Source organism: Salvia splendens, chromosome 14, assembly GCF_004379255.2.
Source record: "Salvia splendens isolate huo1 chromosome 14, SspV2, whole genome shotgun sequence".
Taxonomy (NCBI): domain Eukaryota; kingdom Viridiplantae; phylum Streptophyta; class Magnoliopsida; order Lamiales; family Lamiaceae; genus Salvia; species Salvia splendens.
The window spans coordinates 29,335,911-29,363,909 of record NC_056045.1 but is presented as its reverse complement, the minus strand read 5'-3'; the positions used below and the strand labels follow the sequence as shown (position 1 = coordinate 29,363,909).

The 27,999-nt window shown below is 36.4% G+C and overlaps 3 protein-coding genes and 1 pseudogene across 5 annotated transcripts; 3 read left to right on the top strand and 1 right to left on the bottom strand.

Annotated features, from left to right (window-relative positions):
* Window positions 1-401: 401 nt before the first annotated feature.
* On the bottom strand, window positions 402-9,100 carry LOC121764945 (AP3-complex subunit beta-A-like). 3 transcript variants are annotated; one of them, XM_042160978.1, is made up of 13 exons: window positions 8,764-9,100; window positions 8,538-8,614; window positions 8,166-8,415; window positions 7,568-7,717; window positions 6,993-7,280; window positions 6,651-6,800; window positions 5,739-5,912; window positions 5,045-5,171; window positions 4,850-4,959; window positions 4,135-4,335; window positions 1,728-2,707; window positions 1,265-1,534; window positions 402-842 (listed from the first exon to the last, which is right to left on the bottom strand). In XM_042160978.1, exons 1-13 carry the CDS (start codon window positions 8,977-8,979, stop codon window positions 488-490), a joined length of 3,348 nt encoding a protein of 1,115 aa, XP_042016912.1. In that variant the 5' UTR covers window positions 8,980-9,100; the 3' UTR covers window positions 402-487. The 3 variants fall into 3 exon arrangements, with proteins under 3 accessions (XP_042016912.1, XP_042016910.1, XP_042016911.1); XM_042160976.1 differs by having other exon boundaries at window positions 6,651-7,280; XM_042160977.1 differs by lacking the exon at window positions 7,568-7,717 and having other exon boundaries at window positions 6,651-7,280.
* Window positions 9,101-10,360: 1,260 nt separating this feature from the next.
* Window positions 10,361-16,788, top strand: LOC121765555 (protein INVOLVED IN DE NOVO 2-like). The gene is made up of 6 exons (XM_042161754.1): window positions 10,361-13,541; window positions 13,630-13,811; window positions 14,864-14,953; window positions 15,050-15,337; window positions 15,497-15,706; window positions 16,301-16,788. Exons 1-6 carry the CDS (start codon window positions 11,165-11,167, stop codon window positions 16,535-16,537), a joined length of 3,384 nt encoding a protein of 1,127 aa, XP_042017688.1. The 5' UTR covers window positions 10,361-11,164; the 3' UTR covers window positions 16,538-16,788.
* Window positions 16,789-17,993: 1,205 nt separating this feature from the next.
* Window positions 17,994-23,055, top strand: LOC121763408 (protein INVOLVED IN DE NOVO 2-like). The gene is made up of 7 exons (XM_042159418.1): window positions 17,994-18,223; window positions 18,988-19,921; window positions 20,010-20,191; window positions 20,447-20,536; window positions 20,623-20,910; window positions 21,227-21,436; window positions 22,572-23,055. Exons 2-7 carry the CDS (start codon window positions 19,009-19,011, stop codon window positions 22,806-22,808), a joined length of 1,920 nt encoding a protein of 639 aa, XP_042015352.1. The 5' UTR covers window positions 17,994-18,223; window positions 18,988-19,008; the 3' UTR covers window positions 22,809-23,055.
* A 705-nt stretch (window positions 23,056-23,760) lies between these two features.
* Window positions 23,761-27,463, top strand: LOC121765946 (annotated as a pseudogene).
* Window positions 27,464-27,999: the final 536 nt, after the last annotated feature.

The window sequence follows — 27,999 nt, the reverse complement described above, 5'->3', positions numbered from 1 at the left end:
GATGCAAATTTGCATTGCTAAAGTGGACATGCTTAGAAGAGAGTAAATTGGTACTCTTATTTGTACTCCCTTCTAACTTTTGTCACGGAGTTATTTTGTACTCCCTTTGTTCCATTTAAATCCTGCACTTTGTCCCATGAAACGCCTCTATTAAGACGGAATGGAGGGAGTAATAGAGTTAATCCTCCACTGAAGGGAGTAAAAGTTTATATCCAAAATAAAAGTTTTGAATGGATTTAAGTACACCATGTTTACATATACAATTGTATAAGAGGGAGAGAGAACATGGACATCTTCAGAAGTAAATCAATCATCAATCATCAATCATATCAATAAAAAGTTATCCCTAAAACTACTGTGCCAGAAGATAGATATTCAAGGGGTAGTTTCACAACACAAAAGGAAGAAAACAATAAGCTTAAAGCTAGAAAAACGAATGTTGCAAACAAATTTAAGTACAACTCAGTTTTTATCGAAAATTGTATCATCAACGTGGTGGCTCTGCCAAGAAATTTACAATCCTATTTAACAGATTCAAACCAAATACAGTTTCTTCACAGTTTATTTTTACTGACACTTCAAGTGGTTCGGCACAAGTACCTTTAAGAGTAAGAGTGACAAGACAAGGGACAGAATTGTTCAAGATCTCACCACTTAAACGTAGGGATATACCAGATAAATCATCAAGATTAGCAGCAACAGGCATGTCCACAGACACGAGATGCAAATTTGCATTGCTAAGCATTTTTAGTGCCAACTTCTCACATATCATCAGAAAAATGTCTTTCTGCGGGGGTTCATCTTTATCATTTTGCTGGTTTAGATGCTCTGAAAATGTGCACCTGTTGCACAAATCAATAGAATAGATTATGTGAACAATTTGTAAATGAAGAAAACTGACAGGAGAGAGAGAGAGAGAGAGATCTTAGATTGTGCATGAGTAATTGCATTGAGGGCTAGAGTGAAAACACATTAAATTTAGAGGTCCACAATATCTAAACATCTTGCACTCTAGGAGAACCCAGAAGACCAACATGAAAAGGATAAAACTGGAAAGACCGAGCAAACTGATTCCATAGAATACCAAATACTTATTCAACAACTAAACCAACAGATACAAATTGAAGATTGCGTGCAAGTTTCTTTCTGCAAGAACATAATTTCTTCCACATAAATTCAAAAAAAAGATTGAAAATCTAGGATCAACAGAATCCTCAGCTGTAGATAAGAACAAGAAATCAGTAACCGCTCAAAAGAAACTGACCTCCTTATATTTTCAAACATCCCAGGAAGTTGAGATTCCTTCTTCAAAAATGATTCAATATCCATTGGCAGAGGTTTAATAAAGTAACCAATATCAGGTCGTAACTTCACTTGTTGCTTTCTGCCATCACATGATAAAACCAGCTTCAAAGGTAACAGATGGTGTTCAAAGCGAACCTGGAGAACTCTATCTGCTGGTTGACCAGGATTAAGCCTGTCTATCTCTTCCATGGGGATTAATGTTGCTTCTTTATCATGAGACACCAATACACTGTACATCAAGAAAAAACATTAGCCTGAGACTGCTAGAACAATCACGTTGGAATAAAAACAATAATGATATTAGAGTTGATTATGAAAAACCATTAAGGTGATAGAAGCATGCCAGAATAAGAAAAGCAGCTTAACGTGACAAATGCTTTAATCGAGTTTCAGATAGGCACATCAAGGATAGGTAACATTACCTTTCACTTGGTGACCCGGATTTCTCTGAAGAATCTGGACTTGGGTTAGGTTTCTCTTCAGCAAGGAAAATATTGCACATAGGCTCTTCTGAATGGTTGCTAAAAGAAACATGTATGCATGCCAGTTCTTTAGATACTTTTGACACCTCAGAAGAAAATCTATAAATTACACTTAACCCATTCCCATTTGTAGGATCTAAAAGTGTATATGACTTTGGTTTAACCAGCTGACCAATGTCTTTAATTGATATTCTGGCCAATGATCTCTGAACCTGACTCAGATTGGATGAATTCTGTCCCGAATCCGAATTCTCATTCAACCAAGACTCAAGAGCTCTTTTGGACATTAACTCACCAGCATCCATCAATCCAGATGACGTATTCTTTACTGAGACTCTGTCATGATCTCCAGAATCAGGAGCATCATCTGAAAGATGAATTAACGTACCAGCTTCTTCATCTTCACCACTATCCGATGCAATATAACTGTCTCCGCCTTCACCAGAAACAGACTCAGAACTGTAATCAGACGTGTTCTCTTCATCAAGAGAACCTGATATGTCATCAGAATCATCAATTTCATTTGATTCGTGATCATTATGCACATTAGTTGGGGAATGACCAGTCTCGTCATCCGCAAAACTACAAGGTTCTGGGAGAGGTTCGTATCCTGGAGCTGCATGAAGTACTATTTGTGAAAGAGAACCAGGAAGATAAAACCTATAACTGAATGATTCAGATGGCACTTTTTTGGTTCCTCCAAATATGTATTCAGCAAATACATATGTCAGGTCATTGAACTCAGTTCGGTAATCTGCTTCTTCCAAATAATTGAACCCCTTGCAGTGTGACAAAAAATTCTTCAGAACACGAGCACGGTCGCGGACATCATAGTTCAAGTCATATTTGGCTAGTTCAAGAACATAACTTATGGCTAATCGCAGTTCAGATATATCTTCCACTTTGGCACGTAGTAGGACCTGGAAACATATGAAGACAGATTGTGGATTAACCATATGAGGATTAATACGATATATCCAGAACCAACCATGAATCAGATATTCATCATCCATTAAATCTAACACAGAATAGGCTTGAGGTTCAACCCATAGCCTGAACTCACCAATTAGCTATGTTTTTCAACATCAGGGCTAAACTAGTCAAGAAAAGATTTATTTGGTGACATGTTAGAAATGGGTATTTACTTCAACATATATATTACTACAAATTAAAAGTTTGATAGCATTGTTAGGCTACATACATAATTACATACTAGTTTTCACAAGAGAAATTCGTGTTCTTTGATTATTCCTTGTCTTTCTGATGCAAGATGTCCGTGTTTGTAATCATGGTAATCAAAATGGCCAAGTTGCATCTCTGCAACCTTTAAATTTTCTTTTTAATGTTTCAGTAATTGGTCTGTATAATTTTGTGTAACCATACCATAGCTAACAACAGTCCTAAGCAGGAACCACATAAATAGTGCATTCAGACAAATTTCTGGGAATTGAAGCATTGTAGCATTTTTCATCATTGCATGTTTAGTATACTATAGCAAAAGAAAGGAACTGAAGCAGAAGGCAGGGTAGAGATGGTGGTTTCTTCGATGGAAAATCTCTCTACTACATGTTCACTGTTCAGTATAACAAAAGAAAGAAACTGAAGCAAGAGGTAGGGTAGAGATAGTGGTTTCTTCGATGGAAAACCTCTCTACTATTCTAGTATAATGGGTAATAAGAATGTTGAGAGTTTGAGAAGTTGTTCAAAAACATGCTTAAAAATGGATATGCCTCATTCATTCTCCTTATATTCTCGTATCCAACTTTTTAATATATTATGCAGATTGGTGAGGTTCCTCAACAGTGAGCTAATTTTCCTTATCTCATGCAACTAGTGGGACTGTAAAGCCCAAACTGAACAAAGAATTTCTAATCCTTTCTCCTAAGCATATTCTAATTTATGAATTTAAACAAGGTGGATGCCGTGGATGACATACCAATTAATATCACCAAAAAAAAAGAATCCAAAGTGGATAAAACTTGAAAGATATACCCACCACAAAGCACAGAAACATGGAGTACTTGATTTCATCAACCTTGACTTATAAACTGTGTATGACATACCAGAATAAGCAGATGCATAGAGTAAAACCATAAAACAAGAAACCAATACATGCTTGAATATGCAGGTCAAAGAAAGCAATAAAAAAGAAAATTTTTGACATACCATTCTAAGATGATTAAATCCATGCATCTTAATATCGTAACACAATATAGAGCTACAAGCAAAGTTAAATTTTCACCATACTTTACAACGGGCCATATTTAACCAAGTTAAGTAATCATATAGGTCCAGATGAGGATACTAAATGCAACCAAAAGAGTTACTATTGAGTACTGATGACTACCTTGACACAAGCATTAACAATCTGGAGCTTTGTTTCAACTGATTCTGAGTGAAAGCGATGAGCAAGGTACTTAAATATGGTTGGTATCATTTTAGACGTGAGGACTCCAATGTTGCAGTATTCACCCAGCATCCATATGACCATTGCACGTGCTGCAGGTGCAGACATTGAATCCAAACTTCGAACCAAATGAACAATGACCTTCAATCAAGTTCAGGTTAAGTTTATAAGATTCTTGATATATGAGAGAAAATCATCACAGGAATTGAAAATCATATTGTTCTCCGAGTGTTTATAAGATTCTCGATGCAGGACAAGCACAACCACTCTAAAGCTTCAAAATGATAACTTTCTACATGATTGAAAATCAAATTGTTCTCTATTTCATGAAATAAATGGTATATTATCCATGCACTATCAAAAGAGTACCATGTTTCACAACTTCCATGGTAAATTTGCTACCCAGTTTCATCAAGCATATAGAAACAGAAGCTTAAACATGAATCTGGCAAGGGAAGAAAGGTCCCACACATCAGGAAGTTAGAAGTGATCTTACAAATGTCATAAAATCATGATGATCAGTTTATTAAGGATACCCAGCTATTACTAAGATGCATACATAAACAGATAGTATAACCCGTACACATAAGAGAAAAAAATTAATACAAATATAAAAATAAACAGACTAAACAGGAAAGGAGATTGATAAACTTACTCTCTCATGACTGTGAGGATCTTGTTTTATGATTGCCATGATAGACTTGACTACTTGAACTAATAAAATTTCTTCCTCGCCCATCAATGCCACAGCATTGTTAGAAGATTCTGAAAGTTGAATTACATCAAAGAACTTTCAGAAATAAAGTTATGGGTATGAAGATCTACAATGTATCACTGGAATAACAATTACCAGACAAAGCCAGATACAATAGCGCTTCCAAACATGTGTTGGAAACATCAGGGAGTTTTTGTGCACATAAACCAATGGCAGCAACAGTATCAGCAGCAAACCTCCTATCAGGATCTCTAACATGATCCTAAAAATAGACTTAAAGATATGAATCATTATTTTTTTTAAAATCCAGAAACGCCTAGACCATAATACTATAGAAAGAGCCACAGTGCCAAACTTGCAAACAAACAAAACCTAAATAGTAAGATACAGTATCCTATTAGGACTAGAGAACTAAAATTGGACTCTGAATAAGCTAGCAACAAAGGAATGAATCAAATCTATATTGAGAAAACTGAATTTATAGTGGGATGAGATATCTAGAAAAAACATTTTGAATTGGTAAACAAAAACAATATATGGCATCGGGATAGGGAACAACCTTCCACAAACTGAAACAAAATATTACTGACAAGAAATATCAACTTGAAAACTTCTTACAGATATACATCAGATCATTTCCCAACAAAACATTCATAGATATTTTATGTCACTACTGAAGTACTGATTTCCTATTCAAACCTCCAAAATATTTCAGAACACTTTCTCCAAATTCAGCCAACAATAGGAGCAAAAACAGTGTAATTTTGATACCAAAGTATAAAGCCCCAGGTTCCTCAGATAGAAGGATAAACAAAATGTAGACCATTACCTGAAACTCCAGAAATATAGAGGAAATTGAAGTTTTTGTAGCTATGGTGGAAAGTATTTCAAGCTTCAGAGTTTTTGTTCGATATGAATCAGAAGAGCTGATGAAAAAATCTTCGTAATATGGAGAAAAAAGTGATGGCATTGCTTTGGCGAAGACCTGAATGTTGCAAAGAACCTGCATATTAAAATATTGTAAAGGTCAAATTAAGAAAGATTGTCAAACGAACCACTTTGCTGGGATGTGTTCCATGCATATGAGCTTAAGTAGGTTGACCTACATCATGAGAACTATATATATCATTCCTATTTCATGATCTCACACATCAATAATTGCTACTCCATCTGTCCCGCTACTAGTCTACTAAAGTGTTTTAACAGGAAGACAGTTTCAGATTATGAGGATGTATTGGCTTCACAAAATCGGTAAATTGCCTACATAAAAGACAATCAGGAGTGTCATCATTTATTAGCACACAGTAGGATGGTGGGATTTTAAATTGAAGGAGCAAGTCCGGGGTAAAAACTTTCAAAAACTACTGATGTATCTAAAAATATTTCAGGAAATATCTTACCATCTGAATTGGCTGTAGTAAGAGTAAACTTCCTTGGTAAAATTCAGCATTCCTCAAATGGATTATAATGGAAGATAGAATACACAATTGAACACAAACTAAAATTGGAATTCCATTCAAACAAGTACACCAGCATCTACAATGTATCACTTAATCTAACATTAAGAACAAATAAAAAGGCACATGAAATATGGAAGACAAGCTAGACACGTAGCCATATCCAGAGTTCAATGTAAGAGAACCCAACTATCTAGCTAGGGTGAAGAAAGAAATGAAAAATAGGAGAAAGCTCTTTCAATGAATGAAGTTATACCGAAGATTCTATGTAAAGAGGAATTTACCACATATTTTGAGGAGCCTGATGACCTCAACAGAAATATCAAAGGCTTAACAATCTTCCTAATGTCTTCCTTTGGTGCCATAATCCAGTGAACTCCAGCAGCAGCCAACACAACAGCACTATTATAACTCCATAATAAAGGTGATGTACACTGCAACAAAATCTTCACATCATCATTGCTTGTTGCGGACGTAATGCATGAACCATCAAACCCAAGAGAATCTTGGTTTACATGCCCTAACCGAGCTAAATACTTATCTGGTCCTTCAAGGTAACTCCTAGCTACTATATCTGCAATCTCAGTACATATGTCTAAGCTGGCACCATCGAAAGGTTTTCTTACTGTAAGATGAGATGATTCTGGATCATCCTTCTCCTGACTCTGAATTTCCAGATCCTCAAAAGATAACATTAGGGATTCCCTAACTAGCCCATGTTTTGCAATTGCATATCTCAAGAGAATCCCGATCAAGACAATCTGACCCCATTCTTCCACATCAGGAAGAATTTCACACAATCTTTTGTAATTTCTTCCAATCAAAGAGAAATTATTGGGACATATAGAAGCAAAAGCAGAAGCAGCAGCACCAACTACTCCAGGAGAGTTGTCCTTCAACAACATTCCAACAATCTACAACCCAATAACAGGTGATTGCAATTAGAACTTACTCAGAAGACCAGTTGAGTGAACATAGTTCTTTACAGCAAGAGAGACAAACCAACCATAGTATAAATTGACTAAATTTTAACCCATATTCTTGATAGCAGCACATGAAATAACTCAAGATATTACAATGTTGACTAGCAAGAGACATAGTGACTCGAATAGTAGAATATAATAGAAGTTTAAGAGACTACAGAATGAGTAAGATATTGATGCTCAAATTCATAATAATGTTCTTTTTTTTAACATCTTACATGTTGGCTCTCACTTGATGATAAGTATATTCTCCAAAAGATATGTAAGTTGTCAAAGGCCAAATTATAATCAAGTCGATAGGCTATCATGCTTTTCATATACTCCGTAGTTATCAACTCATGTGGCATGGTCATATCTTCCACAAAAATCTGATAAGAGAGATTAAATTGCATAATTTCAAGTTAAATTTTTAATTTTCGAATTTTGATAGGATTGCAAAAATAATCAAGAAACATAAACCAGCCTGTCAAGATTAAATTGGAAAAAAATGTATAAACTTAACATGTTAAGTTCCAGAACACAGCATAATTGCAGGTTCGCAAACCATAAAAGCAATCGAAAAACATTAGGAACACAGACGGTCCAGAAATCTACTTAGTAAATTCAATATTCATGCAATGACCTGTCAGGACTAAACTATGGTGGTTCCTCTGAGAGTATTAGCTTGACTCAGTGCCACTTACTGGTAGAGTTAAACAAAGATAACTATTTGGTTAGAAAATGGGTATGTAGTACGAAATGTAGAAGTCGATTTTTTCTGTATTTCCCTGCCAGCAAGGAAGACCAATAAGTTGGTAATTAAGCTACTAGACTTACCTCTTCAATTGCAGCCGTGTGTTCTTCCAAGCGAAGATCATGTAACTTTGGAAGCGCAATTGCAGCACATTTTCTAACATATACAGATGGATCTCGCGCACATTTTCCCACAGCCACCAAAACAAGGGACGCAATAGCATGCAGGCGAATCCCTGCCATTGTTCGGAGCGCCCATGCTCTCACCAGAGGATTCGGATCCCCCAAATCCTTCTGAAAATAGTTGATTGACAACAATGCTTCATTCGGTCGCCTACAACACATAGAAGCTCTTCTTACTCGAATGATACATTCACTAATTGCCAGAAATTTTATAAAGCAAAAACGATGCTTCAACTACAGTTTGAACACATTATCTAAAGCTCTGTGGCATACTTTTCAGCGTAATGCAGCAGGTACAAGTACACCAGCTTCTTAACTTCCAGCGACTGAGTCGCCACGTTTTTCACTACCTATGACCCAAAACAAGCTGCCGTTAATCACACGTAGCATTCAAAACAAGCTCAGATCAACACAATCGAAATCCATACCATCAAACAGACATAAAACACTCAATCAAATCCAAATTCGCACAACAAAGCAAAATTGTAAGTGGACCGACCTGAGGGAAGTAGTTGGAGATATCGAAGCCCTGAGCTATGAGCGCGAGCAGGCGCTTGAGCGCCTCGCACTTCTCGGACTCGAATTTACTGTCGAGGAGCGGCGCGATGCTGACGTCGTCGGGATCGTCGTAGAGGTGTGCGTCGGTGCCGATCCGGAACATCATCGTCGACGCCTTGGACAGCGACTCCGCCGTCGCGCCGAATTGCGTCAGCATTTTTAAAATCTAATTTGATTTTTCCCTCGGAATTCCGATTTCTTCCATTGAACTCAGATCGTGGTCGACTGTTTTGGATTCTGATTGTGAAGATGAGCTCGAACCTTGGATTTGATAAAAATATCATTTAGCTCCCCTATAGTTTATCTAATAGCAAAGTTAACCTATGATTATTGCATTCTCAGTTTCATTATTTTATTTATATTTTAGATAAAAAAAATAAAGAAGAATGAAAACATGATAAAATAAAAAGAGTAGTAAGGAGTACTATAAGATTTTTTAAATGGAAATAAGATTAATTTTAATTGATTTTCTAAAAAATAAGACTATTAGTAATAGATGAGGAGAGTACTACCTCCTTCCTATAATAACTAATAAGCTGTAGATTTTAAGAAATGTAAAAAAAAATAGATTGAATAAATTAGTGGAGTATGAGTCTCACTTATATATACTAGTTTTATAATAAATGTGACTGGAAGTTAGTGGAATGTAGGACCTATTTATCATTTGTGGGACAGATCGAAATAATAAAATGTGACTCTTATTGTGAGACGAGGATAATAATATTTATTTATATGACATTATCAAACTTTCAGTTTTTACATTTGTGGGACAGTTTTAGGAAAACAATTTAAAAAATGTTTTCAATTTTATAAAAATTCATTTTGAAGACTGCCAAAGTATAAAGACAAAATTTAATACTTCATTCGTCCAAAAAAATAGTCTCATTAGTGACCACACACAAGTTAACGAGAAATTGATGAAATAAGAGAGAAAGAAAAAAAAAAGGGTAAAATAAGAAAGAGAGATATAGAGAAAAAGTAGGTAAAGTATGAAAATGGGAGGAAAAGTGAATATAATTGTTAGAGAAACTTTTCATTTTTAGAAATATGACTATTTTTCCGTGGACGAATGTAATACAAAGTTATTACTGTTTTGAATTTTATGACTATGAACACTAATCACCGTAACAGCATTGATAACAATGACACGTAAGACAAATAGTTAAAGTTCAACGACATAAAATTTGGCGGTAGAATCAAATTAAGGATGGCTTAGCTACAATCTTAAGATATAGTCCAACTGGATGGTCGATGAACAATTGCCGCTAGAAAATTTGCCGAGAAAGTTTAATTATGGTTTTCTTCATTATATTTTATTTGGAAAATATTGAAAAACTCAGATAGTACTCATATTTTTTGTGATGATTTAATATTAATTTATTTTTCTTTTAATAGTAAAATAATGGAATATTCATTTAAAAATACAACTTTATAAACTGAAACCATTTTTGGTAAAATAGTCAAATTATGGGATAAAACGGAATATTCGATAAAAACATTAAAAAAACAATTTAAAACTGTTTGTAGATTCTCTCAAATCAAAGTCAGTGACCGTTTTGCAGAGTGAACAGTCTTCTTCTTCGTCCGAGTCAGTGCTCATCTGTCCTAGGCTCCTAGCAAATCAATTCCAATAGCTCGTGGTCCTTTCCTAAACGAGATGAATTCTTATCCAAATTTCTTTTGTTGCCAAGAATTAGATCTAGTCTTAATTTATCAGTGAAGATTCTAGCGTTCTGGGCAATCCGAAGCTCTGAGTTCATTTTTCACCACATTCGTCGATGTTCTTCTAATTCGTATGCATGTATGTGTAATGCATGTGTATTTTCTATCAAATTCCGAATTTTTTTTCACTTGCATTTTCAACTCCGGCTTGGTATCTGCTTCGCAAATTTGTAGGTCCGGCGAGATTTTGATGAATTGAGAGTATATTTACTCTTATTTGTTTAATTCCGGTAGATGTAGTGGAGCGTGGTGCCCAATTGGGCTCAGAGTTGAGTTGAGTTTTTTTAATTTTATGTTTTGTGAATATATATGATTCCGCCGGTGTTCATTCGAAATTTGTAAAATCCAAAAAAGGAAAAGATAAACTGCAGGAGAAATTAGGTATCCTTTTTTAACTTTGTGCTAAATAAGTTGCAATATTTCCTGTGTCTTGGCTTATTTGGTCTATTCCCTTCCAAATTTAGTTTATGAATGGTGAATTTGCATAGAGGTTAGTGTTGCACATAATTGCAACCCTTTAGGTGTGTGTGTGTCTGCTCAGGGCCTCTAGCTGTCATAAGAACTCTTCCTTTCATTTCAGTTGTATTTTGATAGTGGCTTTCGACTAGATTGATAGTCTCATGGATGGGATTTGGGATTACATGGAGCTGATGGGAACTCATGTGAAGCATAATTCTCGAAAAGACACTGATGTTGGCAGCTTTAAAGCTAAGAAGCATGTGAAGAAGATGTATGAAGCACTGAAGAATGGTAGACACCAGGTTACGCAATCTGGCCAGGCTTACACATGCCCGTACTGCCCTGAAAAAAGGGGAGGGTCCTTCCGGTTCACAGACCTTCTGCAGCATGCAACTTCCATTGGAAGTTGCAATTCGAAGAAAAGGACTGAAAAGAACAAGGCCAATCACCGTGCACTGGCTAAGTACTTGGCAAAGGACACAGCTGGGGGAGCAGGCCCTTCAAAGCCTTCAGATGAGGTAAATGTCCTTGCAGGCATTGACCATCGTGAGGTATTGGTATGGCCTTGTATTGGAATAATTGTCAACATTCCTGCTAGCTTTAGCAATGGTAGTTGGGAGAGTGGTAGTAGTTACTTGAGAGATCAGTTGGTAAGTAAAGGATTCTTTCCCATCCGTGTGCTACCCTTGTGGAATCACCAAGGCCATTCTGGAACTGCATTTGTTGAATTTGATATGAATTTTACTGGATTTACCAATGCACTGTCTTTTGAAAAGGATTATGAGGCTAATCATCGTGGAAAGAAGAAATGGCTGGCAGACAGTGCCAAGAAGCCTGATCTTTATGCATGGCTAGCCCGCATGGATGAATATACTTCTAATAATGTTGTTGGAGAAAATCTACGGAACATTGCATGTCTTAGAGCCGTATCAGTTATTGTGGGAGAAGAAGCTCGAAGGACCACCACGTGCCCCTACTGCCCTGATACAAGAATGCGAGACTTTGATTATACAGATCTTTTGCAGCATGTGAGTTCAATAGGCAGGTGTAATTCTAAGAAAAGGACAGCAAGAGACAAGGCAAATCACTTTGCAATGGCTACGTACTTGGAAACGAACGTAGTTTCTGTAGCTGGCCCTTCATTGGCTTCTCCAGAGGTAGATGCTCTAGCACTGACTAATCACTTGAAAAGTGAAGAAGCCACCGGCACTTCAGAGCCTTCTGACGAGGTAGATGTCCTTGTAGACCATGACCATTATGAGATGTTTGCCTGGCCATGCATTGGCATTATTGTCAATATTCCAACTAGCTTGAGCAATGGTCATTATGTGGGGGAGAGTGGTGGTGAATTGAGAGACCAGTTGGCAAGGAGAGGATTTAATCCAACCAGAGTGCGACCTTTGTGGAATCACCAAGGACATTCAGGAACTGCACTTGTTGAATTTTGTATGGATATGACTGGATTTACTAATGCCATGTCTTTTGAGAAAGATTATGAGTATAACCTTCATGGGAAGAAAAATTGGCTGGAGAACAACGCCACAAAATCAGATCTTTACGCATGGGTAGCTCGCGCAGGTGAATACAATTCTAATAGTGTTGTTGGAGAAAATTTACGCAAGATTGCACATCTTAGAGCCTTATCAGATATTATGGGAGAAGAAGCTCGAAGGACCATTACATGCCCCTACTGTCCAAGCACAAGAAGACGAGACTTCATTTATAAAGATCTCTGGCAGCATGCAAATTCAATAGGCAGTTGCAATTCAAAGAAAAGGACAGAAAGAAACAAGGCAAATCACCTTGCACTGGCTAATTACTTGGAAAAGGACATAGTTAGTGGAGCTGGCCCTTCAAATCCTTCTCCAAAAGTAGATGTCATTACGCTGGCTAAGTCTTTAGAAAATGAAATATCTGCTAGAGCCGGCCCTTCAAATCCCTATGGCCAGGAAGGTGCTGCAAACCATGACAATACTGAGTTGTTTGTCTGGCCATGGATTGGTGTTGTTGTAAACATTCCAACTAGCTTTAGCAATGGTCGTCATGTGGGGGAGAGTGGTAGTAAAATGAGGGATCAGCTGGCTAGTAGAGGGCTTAACCCAACTAGAGTAAAAACTTTGTGGAACAATGGAAGCCATTCTGGAACTGCAATTGTTGAATTTCATAAGGATTGGCTTGGATTTACCAATGCCATGTCTTTTGAGAAAGATTATATGGCTGATCATCATGGAAAGAAAAACTGGCTGGCAAAGGATGAGAAGAAATCTGATCCATACGCATGGGTTGCTCGTGCAGATGATTATTTGTCAAATGACATTGTTGGAGAGCATCTTCGAAAGATTGGCGATCTTAGAACCATTTCAGGTATTATGGAAGAAGACGTTCGAATGACCAACAAGCTTATCCACAAGTTAACAAATGCTATTGAGGCAAAGCAATTGCTCTTGCTAGAGATGGAGAGTAGATTAAAGGAGACAGAAACCTCTCTGCACCAATTGATCAAGGAAAATGATAATATTCGTCAAGCTCACAATGAAGGTTTTTCATGTATAAATTTTGGATTTCTTCCACATAACTCAACATTACATGAAGTTGTAAACCTGATATACCCTTTCATGTTGATTAGAGATAAAAAAGATTGAGTCAAGTGCCCGAAATCATTTTCAAAGGATATCCAATGATCACGAGAAGCTTAAATCTCAGCTGGAAATTCAGAAGATAGATCTTGAGCTCCGAGGTCAAGAACTGATGGAACGGCAGAGACACAACGAAATCGAGAGGAAAAAGCTTGCTGAAGACCTTGAACAGGTGTTGCATATATTTCTAAGATATCATGGTTTATAGTTGTATCTTCACTTATGGCAAATTATATAAATGCATCCATGTTGCTATATTTGCTTTTTTACCATGTAAACATTAGTTGTAATTTTCAAGTCCCACATCGACATAAATTCATGGACTCATTATATGCATTTATACAGGTAAATTTCAAGTCCCACATCAACATTAATAATATACTCCGTACATGCTAAATATTTAGTTAGAGTCACATTACAATTTGTCCGTTTGTTTCTTTGTATCCCTAGTTACATTTTCTTTAGTCTATTTAAATGAATTCAATAAGATAAAATGTACTATATTATCACTATTTGATACAGTAAATGATAGTATTAAATGATAAGAAAGTTTCTCAATTCATAGATTGCATGCTATCATAATTTGATATAGACTTATCTTTATTGGTTACTACTTTTAGAATAACTACAATGATTATTAAATTGATCCATCTTCATTTACCTGAGCCTTACCATTACCAATTTTTACCATCAAGCATGCTGCATGTAGCTTGACGAGCCTGGTAATGTTTCAAATGTACTCTTATCAGTCTGGCTTGAGTTTTGTAATATCAGTTTTACCTGTAAAATGAGAAATAGATGGACAAATGATCAAGTTCTTTCCATTGGCTACGTGTGTTTAATACTTTTTTTTTTATCAGAATGAGTAAGATGTGATTTCACTGCATCATTCACAATGTATTGGTCTTTCCTGTGGTTAATATTTACATGTACCAAGTGTTTGTAACCAGAGGTCATTCATTATACATCTCTGTGTACTCTGCGTTGTCCTAAAGACAAACTCTTTGTTCTTACTAAATGTATCGTGTATGAGAGATCTTTCCTTCTGCTTATGCTCTTAAATTAACATCAATTCTATTACATTGCACATACATCTATTAAACCATTAACACTTGATGGCTATTTGGAGAAAATTGGATTTTATTTATGTGCACTATGTCCGAGAATAATGATCATCTTACAGAATTCTTCCTTGTGACCAATTTCTTTCAATTGTTTTAACAGAATGCAGTGAAAAATTCATCCAATCAAGCTGCAGCTGTGGTACAAAGGAAGGTGGATGAAAAAGTAATGAAGTTGGCTGAGGAACAAAAGGTATTAGTATTATTTTTCCTATATTATATAGCACTTTTTTTCTCGGATGAAGTTGAATCAATTATGACGAATGTGTTCTGGGCTTTGTGGTCTCAGAAACAAAAGGAGGAGCTCCATAAGAGAATTATTTTACTGGAGAAACAACTAGATGCGAAACAAGCATTAGAGCTTGAGATTGAGCAGTTGAGGGGAAACTTGAATGTCATGAGACACATAGAATATGAAGGTGGTGTCGAAGTGTTAGATGAATTTGATTTGCTCCTCAAGGCCATGAGAGAGAAGGAAAGAGAGCTTGGAGATTTGGAAGCAATAAACCACATTTTAGTTGTGCAGGAGCGCAAGAGAAATGACGAGCTACAGGATGCACGTAAAGAATTGGTTAATGTTAGTTCTATAACTGTTTTGTTGAATGGGAACTAAATTTCGCTCCTCAGCATGCCTCTCATTTGCTTTTGCATTTAGCTCATCATATTTTCTCATTCTTTGGCAATCTATGTATGACTACAAAGATAAGAGTAGCTCACGAGACTGTTGTTTTTCCAGGGCATGAAAGATATGTCAATAAATGCTCATATTGGTGTCAAGAGAATGGGGGAGCTTGATAGCAAGCCATTTCACGATGTAATGAATAGGATTTATGGCGACACTCAAGCAGACGAAAGGGCAACAGAGCTATGCTCGCTGTGGGAGGAGTATCTTCGAGATCCTGAATGGCATCCTATAAAGGTGGTCTACATTAACGGCAAGCATCAGGTATCCTGTTAAAGCGTATGTTAAGCTAGTAAATAATTTGTGTACTGCAATTTATATCCTTTTTATATGCTCTCTCGAACAACATAACGGAACTAGGCAATTTTTATATTCTCTCGATTTTCTTGATTGCTCCATCTCCTCTTCTTCTATCCTTCATAAATTTCACATTGTGCTGTTTTTTAACATAGTGTACAATTTATTCTGCTTGCTAGTGCTTCGTTTGTGTGCCACTTCTTTATTGGCAAAGCTTGAAATATGTAGTAGGAAATGACCAAAAATATTGGTACATGATCATCTCTGTTGGAGATGAGATCTTCAAATTGCTATAGGATTTGAATCCTCTCTCACTCTACACACACACACACACACACTTAACTTTTAAAGCCAATTCAAGATATTAGTTGTCATGCATCATACATTTGTGAATGCAGCATATATTAACCAAATTAAAGTTACAAAACAGTTTTTGTTTATACTTTCACTGATAATACATTGATCTACTTGTTATATATGCTTACCTAATAAGAGGAAAATGGAACAATTCTATAAGCTCTATTACTAGTTTCTCAAAGAATTATTGTCTTTTTGTTTCAGGCTGTGATAAATGAAGACGATGAAAAGCTGAGAGACTTGAGAGAACATTATGGTGACAAAGTTTGCAACGCTGTGATAGCAGCTCTCTCTGAGATAAACGAATACAACCCGAGCGGGAGGTACATTACATCAGAACTGTGGAACTACGAAGAAGGTAGGAGAGCTTCCCTCAAGGAAGGAGTCGGGGTTCTGCTGAAGCATTGGAGGTCCTACAGGCGAAAGAGGGGGATGGACTGATAGGGTTCGAACATGTTGTTGTACTTTTAGTAGCTTAGAGTTGTTCCATTCATTTTCACCCGTAGCACGGTGGGACCCAAAGGGGCGGGGGGTGCTGGCACGAGGGTCTGCTCAGCCTTGACTTGAATGAGCATGGCTTTTTAGTCATGGTAGAAAATGAATGGGGAATGATGTTAAACAAGTAAAATGCTATACAAAATAAAGAATAATCTGACCTTTCATGTTAGTGTAAAAGAGATTTTCAGCAAAAATATTTGATTTTAGGACCAATAACCTTATTACCTCTGTTAAGGCAAAAATATGTGAATTGGGAGTAGTTTATTATTTTTGTCTAAGAACATGTTATAAAATTATTTTTGTAAAATTTGTACAAATTTATTGTTTTTATTCGAGAATATGTGATTTTAGGACCAATAACCTTATTATCAATTTTTCTTCTTATATACAAATATTGGATGGATTTTACTCGAATAGTGAAAAGACTCGTGTCTATATTATAATAAGATTTCTACAGGATAATTGGTGATACTTGGAGTTAGTTTCGGTTTCATAAAGTCATTGACATTCTTCTACCACTAATTAACCTTGATATTATTTGCCAAATATTATTAATTAAAAGAAAATATGAGATTATTTGGACTCTAAAACACATAAAACATTGATTCCACACACTTGGAGTAATATTAAAAAAAAGAAATAAATTGTTGTTTAAAATAGGAAATTTGTGTGAGAAATGAGAAAAAATGAATTTTAAATTAAGTTACTGATTAAAACAACAAACTTTGATCGAATTTGTTAGTTTTCTCAAAGTTAAAATTTATGGACTAAATTTTGTGATTTGGACCGATTCTTCTTTTTTCTATAACTGAATTACTCAATAATTAGACTTACTTCATCCAAGAAAAATAGACCCAATTATAATGTGACATAAGTTTTAATGAGAAAATTGGTAAAGTAAGAGATATAGAAAAATAAAATAAAATGGAGTATGAGAAAGAGGAGATAAAGTAAAAGAGAAGAGAAAAAGTAAGACATAAATAGGAAAAAGTTAGTAAAATAAGATAGAACGAGAAAAAGTTAGTAAAGTAAAAAAGAGTAAGAGAAAAAGAGAATAAAAATAAAGTAAAAGAAAGTTTCAATTTTTGAAATGAGACTATTTTTTTCGATATCCCATGATGACAAAATGAAATTATTTTTCATGAACGAATATTTCAGTTTCGAATGAATGGACATAAACTACCTATTATGTTCCAAAAATAAACAATATTCCTTTTTACCTTAACAATTTTAGAAAATCCACATATTTAGGTTAGAAAGGGAGATTTCACTTTGGAATTTTTTTATTTCATAAATAAATAAATAAAATATTTATTTTTTAGGAAAAAAAATATAGAATTAATCATGAAACAATAATTCAAACAGCATCATCAACGATTCACCGTACTCAACGCATCATAAAATCACACCTTTCTCACACTTTTCTGAGTGCTCTGTTATCAGTGAATCACTGTGCTCTCGTGAACCCCAAAGCCTCTCACTGCTCCTTTGACTCATTTAATCCTCTCTCCCTCTCTTACTCACTCAATTTTCTCTTTCTCAACCGAACGAATTTGCATTTCTGGATTTCTGGACGCTGATTTCCATTTCCCTCCGGCGTTCGTCGCGCGGTGAATCGTCGATCGACAGGTAGTATTCCGTTAATCTGTCTGCGTAAATGTGCATGTTGAATTGCAGCATATCTTCAGCTAATTTTGGTCGTGTGAAGCTGCATTTTTTAAATCCGGCTCCGAATTTGTGTCAGAATCATTTTCTTCAGCTAATTTTGGTCGTGTGCAGCTGCATTTTTCAAATCCGGCTCCGAATTTGTGTCGGAATCATTTTGTTTTGTTGATTCCCCATTATTTTTAAGGAATTGGAAGTCGGAAGCTATTTCTGTGTAATTAGTCATTTTCTATGTTTCTGGTGGAGTGTGATACTGGTTGTGCCTAATTCAGCTTAGATCCTGAGTGTTGTAGCATGTGGCGATTTTATCGATGTAATGCATGTCTAGTTTCAGTTGTTTTCTCTGCAAATTTGTGAAATTGAAAGGAAAGGAAAGATAGACCGAAGGAGGTAATGCAATTTCATTTTGAATTGGAACTGCCTCGCTGTGAAAGGTGAAATTTGATGTGTCGTGCTGATACTTTTGCAATTTCCTTTGAGGTTTTCTGACTTTTGTCCTTAAGTTTTCACTTGTCAGCTCATCGGTGAATTTCATGTAAATATCCGTATATCAATATAGCAGAATGGTAGGAATGTGGCTTCCTTGGGACTATTTTGTGAAGTAATTTAATTGCTTCAAGTTTTGTGCTAATTTGCTTTTGTTGTTGCTGAAACTGGTTCATTCATTTGATTTTCTGGTATTATGGTCACTCGAGTCATAAACTTATGGGATGCATTTTGAACTTCAGTTGGACCAAGAGCAGATACTCATGGGAAGTTCGGTAGAGCATAGTTCTGGTGAAGATACCGAAGTTAGCGACTCTGAGACTGAGGAGTACTCAGAGAAGGCATATGAAGAACTGAAGAATGGTAAGCACCTGGTTAAATTAGCTGATCAGGTTTACAATTGCCCGTTCTGCCCTACGAAGAAAAGAAAGGACTTCCAGTATAAAGAACTCTTGCAGCATGCAACTTCAATTGGCAGTTGCAGTTCACAGAAAAGGACTGGAAAAGACAAGGCAAACCACCTTGCCCTATCTAAGTACTTGGAAAGTGATTCTGTAGCTGGCCCTTCAAAGCCTTCAGATGAAGTTGATGCTCTTGCAGACCAGGATCGTGATGAGATGTTTGTCTGGCCATGGATTGGCATCGTTGTCAACATCCCAACCAGCGTTCAGAATGGTCGTTATGTGGGGGCGAGTGGTAGTAAATTGCGGGATGAGTTGGCAAGTAAAGGATTTAATCCAACTAGGGTGCGACCTTTGTGGAATTACCAAGGCCATTCTGGAACTGCAATTGTTGAATTTCGTAAGGACTGGTCTGGATTTACCAACGCCATGTCTTTTGAGAAATATTATGAGGCTAAACATCATGGGAAGAGGAATTGGCTGGTAAAGAACGAAAAGAAATCTGATCTTTATGCATGGGTAGCTCGTGGAGATGATTACAACTCCAATAACATTGTTGGAGAAAATCTGCGTAAGATAGGTGACATTAGAACCATATCTGATCTAATGGAAGAAGAAGCCCGAAAGACAAACAAGCTTGTAGGCAATTTAACAAATGTTATTGAGGCAAAGAAAATGCACTTGATAGAGATGGAGAGTAAATACAAGGAGACTGAAAGCTCTCTAAGCCAGCTGATCAAGGAAAAGGATAATCTTCATCAAGAGTATAATGAAGGTCTTTTATGTAGAACTTTTCTATATATTCCAAATTAAATTTTATGTACTTTTGAACCTGATGTACTCTTTCATTTTGTGTTTGTCAGAGATTAAAAAGATCGAGTCAAGTGCCAGAGACCATTTTAAGAGGATATTTGGTGACCATGAAAAGCTAAAATTCCAACTGGAAACCCAAAAGAGAGATCTTGAGCTCCGAGGTCAAGAACTAATGAAACGCGAGACACACAATGAAATTGAGAGAAAAAAGCTATCCGAGGATCTTGAACAGGTATTTCATATGTTTAATAGTATTTTTGAAAGCTAGCATTACATGCTTGTCCCCATACTCCCTTCTCATGAATTTTGCGAACTTTGGTACCTAGTTCTGGTTGTTGAATATTTACTGATTGATTCAAAATTAGATGAAACGGCCACCTTTTTCCACTGGCACTGTTCACATTGTTCCGGTCCACCATGTCCTCATAGCTATTGGCATATTCTTCAACTAACCTCTGTTCTTTTCCTCATTTGTGCTCCTTTCCAGAATGCAGTGAAAAATTGCTCCCTGCAAGCTGCTGCTGAGGAACAAAGAAAGGCTGATGAAAAAGTAATGAGGTTGGCAGACGAACAGAAGGTATTTAGTCATTCTGATACTTGAAATTCTTTCAATGTGAAGTTCAGATAGTTAAAGGAAAATCTATACTGGCTTCGTAATTTCAGAAACAAAAGGAGGAGCTTCATAAGAAAATCATTATGTTGGAGAAACAATTGGATGCAAAACAAGCAGTACAACTTGAAATTGAGCAGCTGAGAGGCAAAGTGAATGTTATGAAGCACATGGGAGATGAAGGTGATTTAGAAGTGTTAAATCAAGTTGACTTGCTGCTCAAAGCCTTAAGGGAGAAGGAAGGAGACCTTGAGAGTCTGGAAGATTTAAACCAATCTTTAATCATACAAGAGCGCAAGAGTAATGATGAGCTACAGGATGCTCGGAAGGAAATGGTTAATGTTAGTTCTTTAACCCTATTAAATTCCATCAGACATGGGTACTGCTTTCACTCCTCGCTGTCCCTTCGTGTGCATACACACACTGGAACGCGCGCATGAATATATAATTATGCTTAATCTTATATCTCTCCACCCTTGAAATTATGATGATTTGGTACTTAAAAAATTCCGATGGAAAGCCTCTGTTTTTCCATCTAATTTGCTCCTACATCTTCATATTCGATTCATACTTTATTTGCATTTTTTTCATGTCAATATTTTTTTTGCATTTCTTTAATTGTCTACCTTCCTTTCTATTGGATACTGGCTTTCCTAGGGCTTGAAAGACATGTCAATAAATTCTCATATTGGCGTGAAGAGGATGGGGGAACTTGATAACAAGCCATTTCATGATGCAATGAAGAGGAAGTATAATGAAGCTGAGGCAGATGAGAGGGCCTCAGAATTGTGCTCCCTGTGGGAGGAGTATCTTAGAGATCCTGGATGGCATCCTTTAAAGGTGGTCATCACTAATGGCAAGGAACAGGTATGCCGTTTAGCACATGCAGATAAAAAATTACCTTATGGCATCACAATTTATTTTATTTTTAATTATGGTCTTGTTACTATAACAAAATTTTGTCTTTTATGATTCTGTTTCTGTTAATCACATATGCTATAGGTCCATATGATTTGAAAGATTTAACTGAAAGTTGAAAAAGGTTAGAGTTTTTAGATAGTTTAACTATTCCTCTTAATTATGGAGGTTTGAATTTACTGATGACACTCTTGAGGAAAAAAGAAGTATTCTTGTTATGAATTGGTGCCTTTGCGATTTCTGGCAAACAGATTGTGAACCCTACAGGTTCCGGATATATAAATTAATATGCATGCGTGTGAGTCAGTGTGTGTATACATGTTCTAATGCCAGGATTTAATTTCTGTACTGATATTATGACATTACATTTATCCTTAAATTCCTTGTTATTTGTTACTCTGTTTAAATCTTGTGGTGATTCATGTACAGCTCCAAACTGGTTTCTTGTAGCCCTGCTGTAAAATATGACCTGCTTCTCTTCTTAAACTTCTGCAAACCTTATACTTCCAAACTGGTGTGCTAGTGCATTATGGATGTCAACATTGACCTAATATGATGAGAGTAGATGAGTAGATGCGACTGCCATAATCAGCCCATGCTTTATGAAATATTCTAATGCTTCTACTTAAAATAATATACCTCCAAAATTGCTTTCCCCAATGTACTCTCTTTTTGTCTAGGCCATTTGGCTTTGAGTTGGCTGTTCCAACGTCATGTGCTCCAACTGAATTTCATATCTGCTTATCTTAGTACATATTTAGTGGTTTTACTTGGATGATACAACATTATCTGCTATAATCAGTACAATTAGATTTGATAGTAAACTCACTAAAGTAGGTTCGAACTCACCGGGTCCAAATGTAAAATTTGGCCATATACAACACTAAACTGAATGGAAGTTACAAGACTGGTTCTGGTGCATTTTGTGGTCAAGACGCATGCTACACTTCTGCTTAGCTTAGTCGGAAGTGAAAATGACGATCAACTCCATACCTGAATCCTGATATACAATATTCTAATTTAGTAGTTCACATCTTTTTTAAGTTATCGTGCCATCTAAAAAGGCTTTTTTATGTTGGTTCAGACTATGATAAAGGAAGATGATGAGAAACTGATAGACCTGAAGAAGAACTATGGTACAGCAGTCTACAATGCTGTGACGGCAGCTCTCATCGAGATAAATGAATACAACCCGAGTGGGACTTACATTACTTCTGAACTGTGGAACTATAACGAGGGTAGGAGGGCCACCCTCAAGGAAGGAGTCGCGCTGCTGCTGAAGCAGTGGAAGTTCCATAAGAAAAAGAGAGGGATGGATTAAAGGGCAGAGCCGTCGGTAAGTTGTTGTAGTATAAACCTTCCTATGGAAATAATTGAATTATGATTGTGGACACCTTAGTAATCGTCATCTACTATTTAGGCGTTACATTTTAAGCTCTCTGCTGCTCGCGAATCCCATTTTCTCCACATCATTATTCATCCCTTCACTTTTATCAAATTTATGTGTTCAAACCTCTATAATTCTAGCTTTGATTATTTTTACTCAAGGAACACTTTTAGTTGGATCTTGAGAGATTCTTATTTTTTGTCAAATCCGAGAATACAAATTATTTATATTACTAATATAAGTTTTATTATTGTTAACAACAAATGTTACTTTTATAGAATGGATGGATCATATCATGTGTGCGAGTGAGTAATTGGTTAGATTCAGGTTGGGTTCAAATTGAATTCGGACTAGGCCAAATTTGGGGCTAGGATTGGATCATAACCCGGCCTACAATGTGAGTATGTGACAAAAATCAAATCATTTTTTTTGGCGAAAACCGAATTGATCTCAAAATTGAAATTTTGGAAAATGTAAATGTGGATCAATTACGAAAATTTAAAATTGTTACTGTATTACTAACTACTCCTACTAAAAGTTCAATATTTTGGTTTAGTTCGATTCAATTATTTAGGTTACGAAAAATTGTGTTCAATATGGTCTAAAAATCCAAACAAATTTTTAAATTTTGGTTTAGTTCAATTCGATTACATGGATTACGAAAATTTTGTTCAATCTGAGCTATAAAAGTCCAAACCAAGTTCATTATTTTGGTTATCTCAATTCGATTATTAGAATACAAAAAGTCTAAAACTTTGCTCAAAGCATGATTCCAGAACCAAGTCAAATACTCCTACTAATATTTCCCTCAATAATTAAACATACCAACAAATCACGAAACGCCACGTGGCCAATCATCTCTGACGATGTTACATTACATGTGCTAGTTATATATATATATAGAGAGAGAGAGACAGAGCTGGAGAAGCAGACAGAGGAGCAAACGGCGGATCGCGTGGATATTTCTCCCAAATCTGATAATCTTCAGCTAATCATTCGTTCCGGTAAACTCATTTCTACTTCTACTTTTCCGCCGTTCTTCTCTCTTTTTCTATCCTAGACTGTTGTCAGTGTATATTGATTCGGATTGTGTTGCGATTTCTTCTGATTAGAAGGCTTTTTTTTTGTTTTGAGTGCTTACATTTGTGTGAAATGTCATTTGATCGTACTGGAACCGGATCGAACTTGTTGCTATTCTGCACAATTCATTCATTTCGATGCCCGACATGATGATGATTGTTTCAGCGAAAAGTTTTGGATTTGGACTTCTTTGAGCTAATTCTACGTCTCCTTTAACCTTGATTAGGATTCTGTTGCGGTTTCTTCTGATTATAAGGCAATTTTTGGTGTTAAGTGCTTATATATTTGTGTTGAAATGTCAATTGATCATGCTGGAATCCGACGACCTTGTTGTTATTCGTTATAATTCATTCATTTCGATTTTAGAAATAAGGTTTGATTCAGCTAAAAGTGTTGAAGTTTGGATTTGGACTTTGTTGAGCTTATTTTGCATCTCTATAAACCTTTCCTCATAGAATAGAGGATCAGCATGTTCAATTTGTAGATGATAGACACTTGGGGATTTAGTTTCAGTTGGTGAGATTCATTGATGAATTTGTAGTTGTTTTTCATTTAAATTCTGTGCTTGTTTCAGGTTTTTCAGTTTCATAAGCTAACAATTCGGTAGAAGTTGGCTCCTTTTCTGAGAGTAGAAATTCAAATTTGGTTGGAGATTTGGGAAAGTTGACAGTTTAATTTGACTTTGAGATGAACGGTTACAACAAAGGAGAAGGCCATGGATCAGGAATTTGGTGTTCTTATGAGGGAACTTCTAGAATGAGATATAACAACCAAACTATGCCAAGATTTGTAGATCTCGCTCCAGTCGACAATGTGAGAACCAGTGATAGTTTTCAAAATTTGAGTCATGCTGATGTTATACCAGTTTCCACCCATGCAAATTTTGATGTATCAGTCCAATTACCCAAAGGAGATTCTGCAGTAGATCTTGATTTTAGTGATGCAGTTCTCAAGTATATAAATCATATCCTCCTGGAAGAGGATTTGGAAGAGGAAACATTAATGTTTCGAGAGTCTGCTGCTCATCAAGCTGCAGAAAAATCATTATTCGAGGTTATTGGAAAACAATATCCTGCAGCCACAGATTATCAGTACGGATCTAATTTAGATAAGATAACTGAGAAGTCTGACGAAAACTTGTCTGGGGTAAATGACTGCATTAGTTCTTGTGATTCAGGAACATTCCGTCCTGATTGGAATCCTGATTTTGACTGTGATGGGCTAGACATATGTCATGATACTGCCAAAGAAATCCACGGTCGACTTCTCAGTCTTCTTATGCTTCATCAAGTAGCAGTGGAACCCAGGGTCCAATAGATTCTCCTGTGAGCACCCTTAGAATCCCTGATATATTTGGTGACAGTCAATTAGCTATGCAGTTTAAGAAAGGAGTCGAAGAAGCAAGCAAGTTTTTTCCTAACGGACGTAACTTAGTTGCTGCTTTGGGGTATGATGGTCTGTTGCCGAAGGAAGACTCTGCTGATCTTTCTGTCAAAGTGGACAATAAAATTGGTAATGATGAAGTTGTTGATAATTTAAGAGGGAAGAAGAATCCATACCATGAAAGCATGGGTTTGGAAGAGGAAAGGAGTAACAAACAATCAGCCGTTTTTTCTGAATCAACTGTGAGCTCAGACATGTTTGATAGGGTCCTCCTATGCAGTGGAGGAAAAAATGACAGCGCCCTCCTGACTCTTTGAATCAACAGAGTGGTCCATCAAAGGGATCTAGTGGCGGAAAAATCGGTGGTAAGAAGAAGCAAGGCAAAAGGAATGTGGTAGATATGAGAACCCTCCTGACTCTTTGCGCACAAGCTGTTGCAGCAGACGATCGTAGGACTGCAAATGAACTTCTGAAGCAGATCAGACAGCATGCTGCGCCATCGGGAGATGGAATGCAGAGACTAGCACATTTTTTTGCTGATGGACTTGAGGCACGTATGGCTGGATCTGGTACTCAGATATATACATCCATCCTTAGTCTGCCTACTTCTGCTGCTGATGTATTGAAAGCATATCATACATATCTTGCTACATGTCCGTTCAGGAAGATAACTAATTTCTTTGCGAATAAGACCATCTTGAATGTCTCTGAGAAAGCCATGAAACTCCACATTATTGATTTTGGTGTTCTCTATGGGTTTCAATGGCCTTCCTTTCTGCAAAAGCTCTCGAGGCGACCTGGTGGACCCCCTAAACTTCGTATCACCGGTGTTGATTTTCCCATTCCAGGTTTTCGCCCATCCATGAGGGTTGAAGAGACTGGAAGACGTTTGGCTAGTTATGCTAAGACCTTTGGAGTTCCATTTGAGTTCCATGCTATTGCTCAAAAGTGGGAAACAATTAAACTAGAAGATCTTAAGATCCAGAAAGATGAGATGGTGGCTGTGAACAGTCATTTTAATTTAAAGAATCTGCTGGATTAAACTGTTGTGGTGAACAGTCCAAGAAATATGGTGTTGAACCTTATCAGGAAGACAAATCCTGCTGTTTTCGTTCTGGGGATAAAGAATGGTGGCTACAATGCCCCCTTTTTTATCACGAGATTCCGGGAGCTACTCTTTTACTACTCATCTATTTTCGATATGTTAGATGTTATTATTCCTCGAGGAGTTCATGAGAGAATGCTGCCTGAGAAAGTAATATTCGGGCACGAGGCAAAGAATGTAATTGCATGTGAAGGTGCTGAGTGGATTGAGAAACCAGAGACATACAAGCAATGGCAGGTCTGGAGTATGAGGGCTGGCTTTGAGCAGCTTCCTCTGGATGCGGAGATAACGACAATGGCAAGAAATAGAGTTGAATCATGCTATCACAAGGACTTTGTGGTAGATGAAGACAGTCAGTGGTTGTTGCAGGGGTGGAAGGGACGCATTCTTTATGCTGCTTCTTCTTGGAGACCTGCTCATCGGAACTCATAAATTGCATATATGATGCCAAGATAATCAACCCCTGGCCATTCCAACTTCTTAAATACCTTTGGGATATGAACTTCTTCCATTCGTAAGGAATATATCATTTCTCCATCTATCAACTGGAATGCTACATGAATTGTAAATCATTTTGAGTTGTCCACACTAATCCAGCTATCCTGCGCGTTTCAGCTGGGTAATATGACTGAAGAACCACCTTCGTGATGCAACACATTCGCCCAACACTCGCTGTGCCAACTGCTACCAGGCTTCCATGTATACTTTAACGTTCGAGAGTGGTTGAAGTGGAAAACCTTTGACAATGCTAACAGGTAACAGCTCTAGGAGTTCGTCACATGTGGTCTGTCGAGATAATGCTGTGCAATATGATGTCGTAGAAGGATTGTTTCATGAATTGATTGTTAGCTTTTACTTTGATGCACTTGTAACCAGTTTGATCATAGAAATGGCAATGTAGTTTACATGATGTGGGAATTTGTCATGAAATTTGTGAGCAGTAATAGCAGATAGACTTTATTTTACTTCGACATTATAATCATAGAATTATACTTCACATGATTTGGAATTTGCTTATCAACTTTAAGAGCAGTTCTTGTTTTTGTGCATGAATGTGTTGTTTTTATTTTTTAATGGGCATTTGTTCACGAAAAATGTGACCTAGCTGTGTGAATGTGATCAATCTGATGAAGCAACATGTTTTGTTGATATAAAAATTCAAATTTTGGAAAATGTAAATAGATCAATTGCTAAAATTCAAAATCCTTAACCAAGTTCAATATTTTGGTTTAGTTCAATTCAATTATTTAGATTATGAAAAGTGTGTTCAATTTGATCTAAATATCCAAACAAAGTTTAGTAGAGTATTTTGGTTTCGTTGAATTCAAAAATTTGGAACACAAAAAAATTGTTCAATCTGATCTAAATATCCAAACGGAGTTAAGTATTTAACTTTAGTTCAATTCGATTATAGGATTATGAATTATGAAAAATTTGTCCAGTCTAATCGAAAAATTCAAATCAAGTTCAATATTTCGATTTAGTAGTTCAATTCAACTACTATTATTTGAATTCCTCTAAAAATCCTCTAAAAATCCAAACCAAGTTTAGTATAGC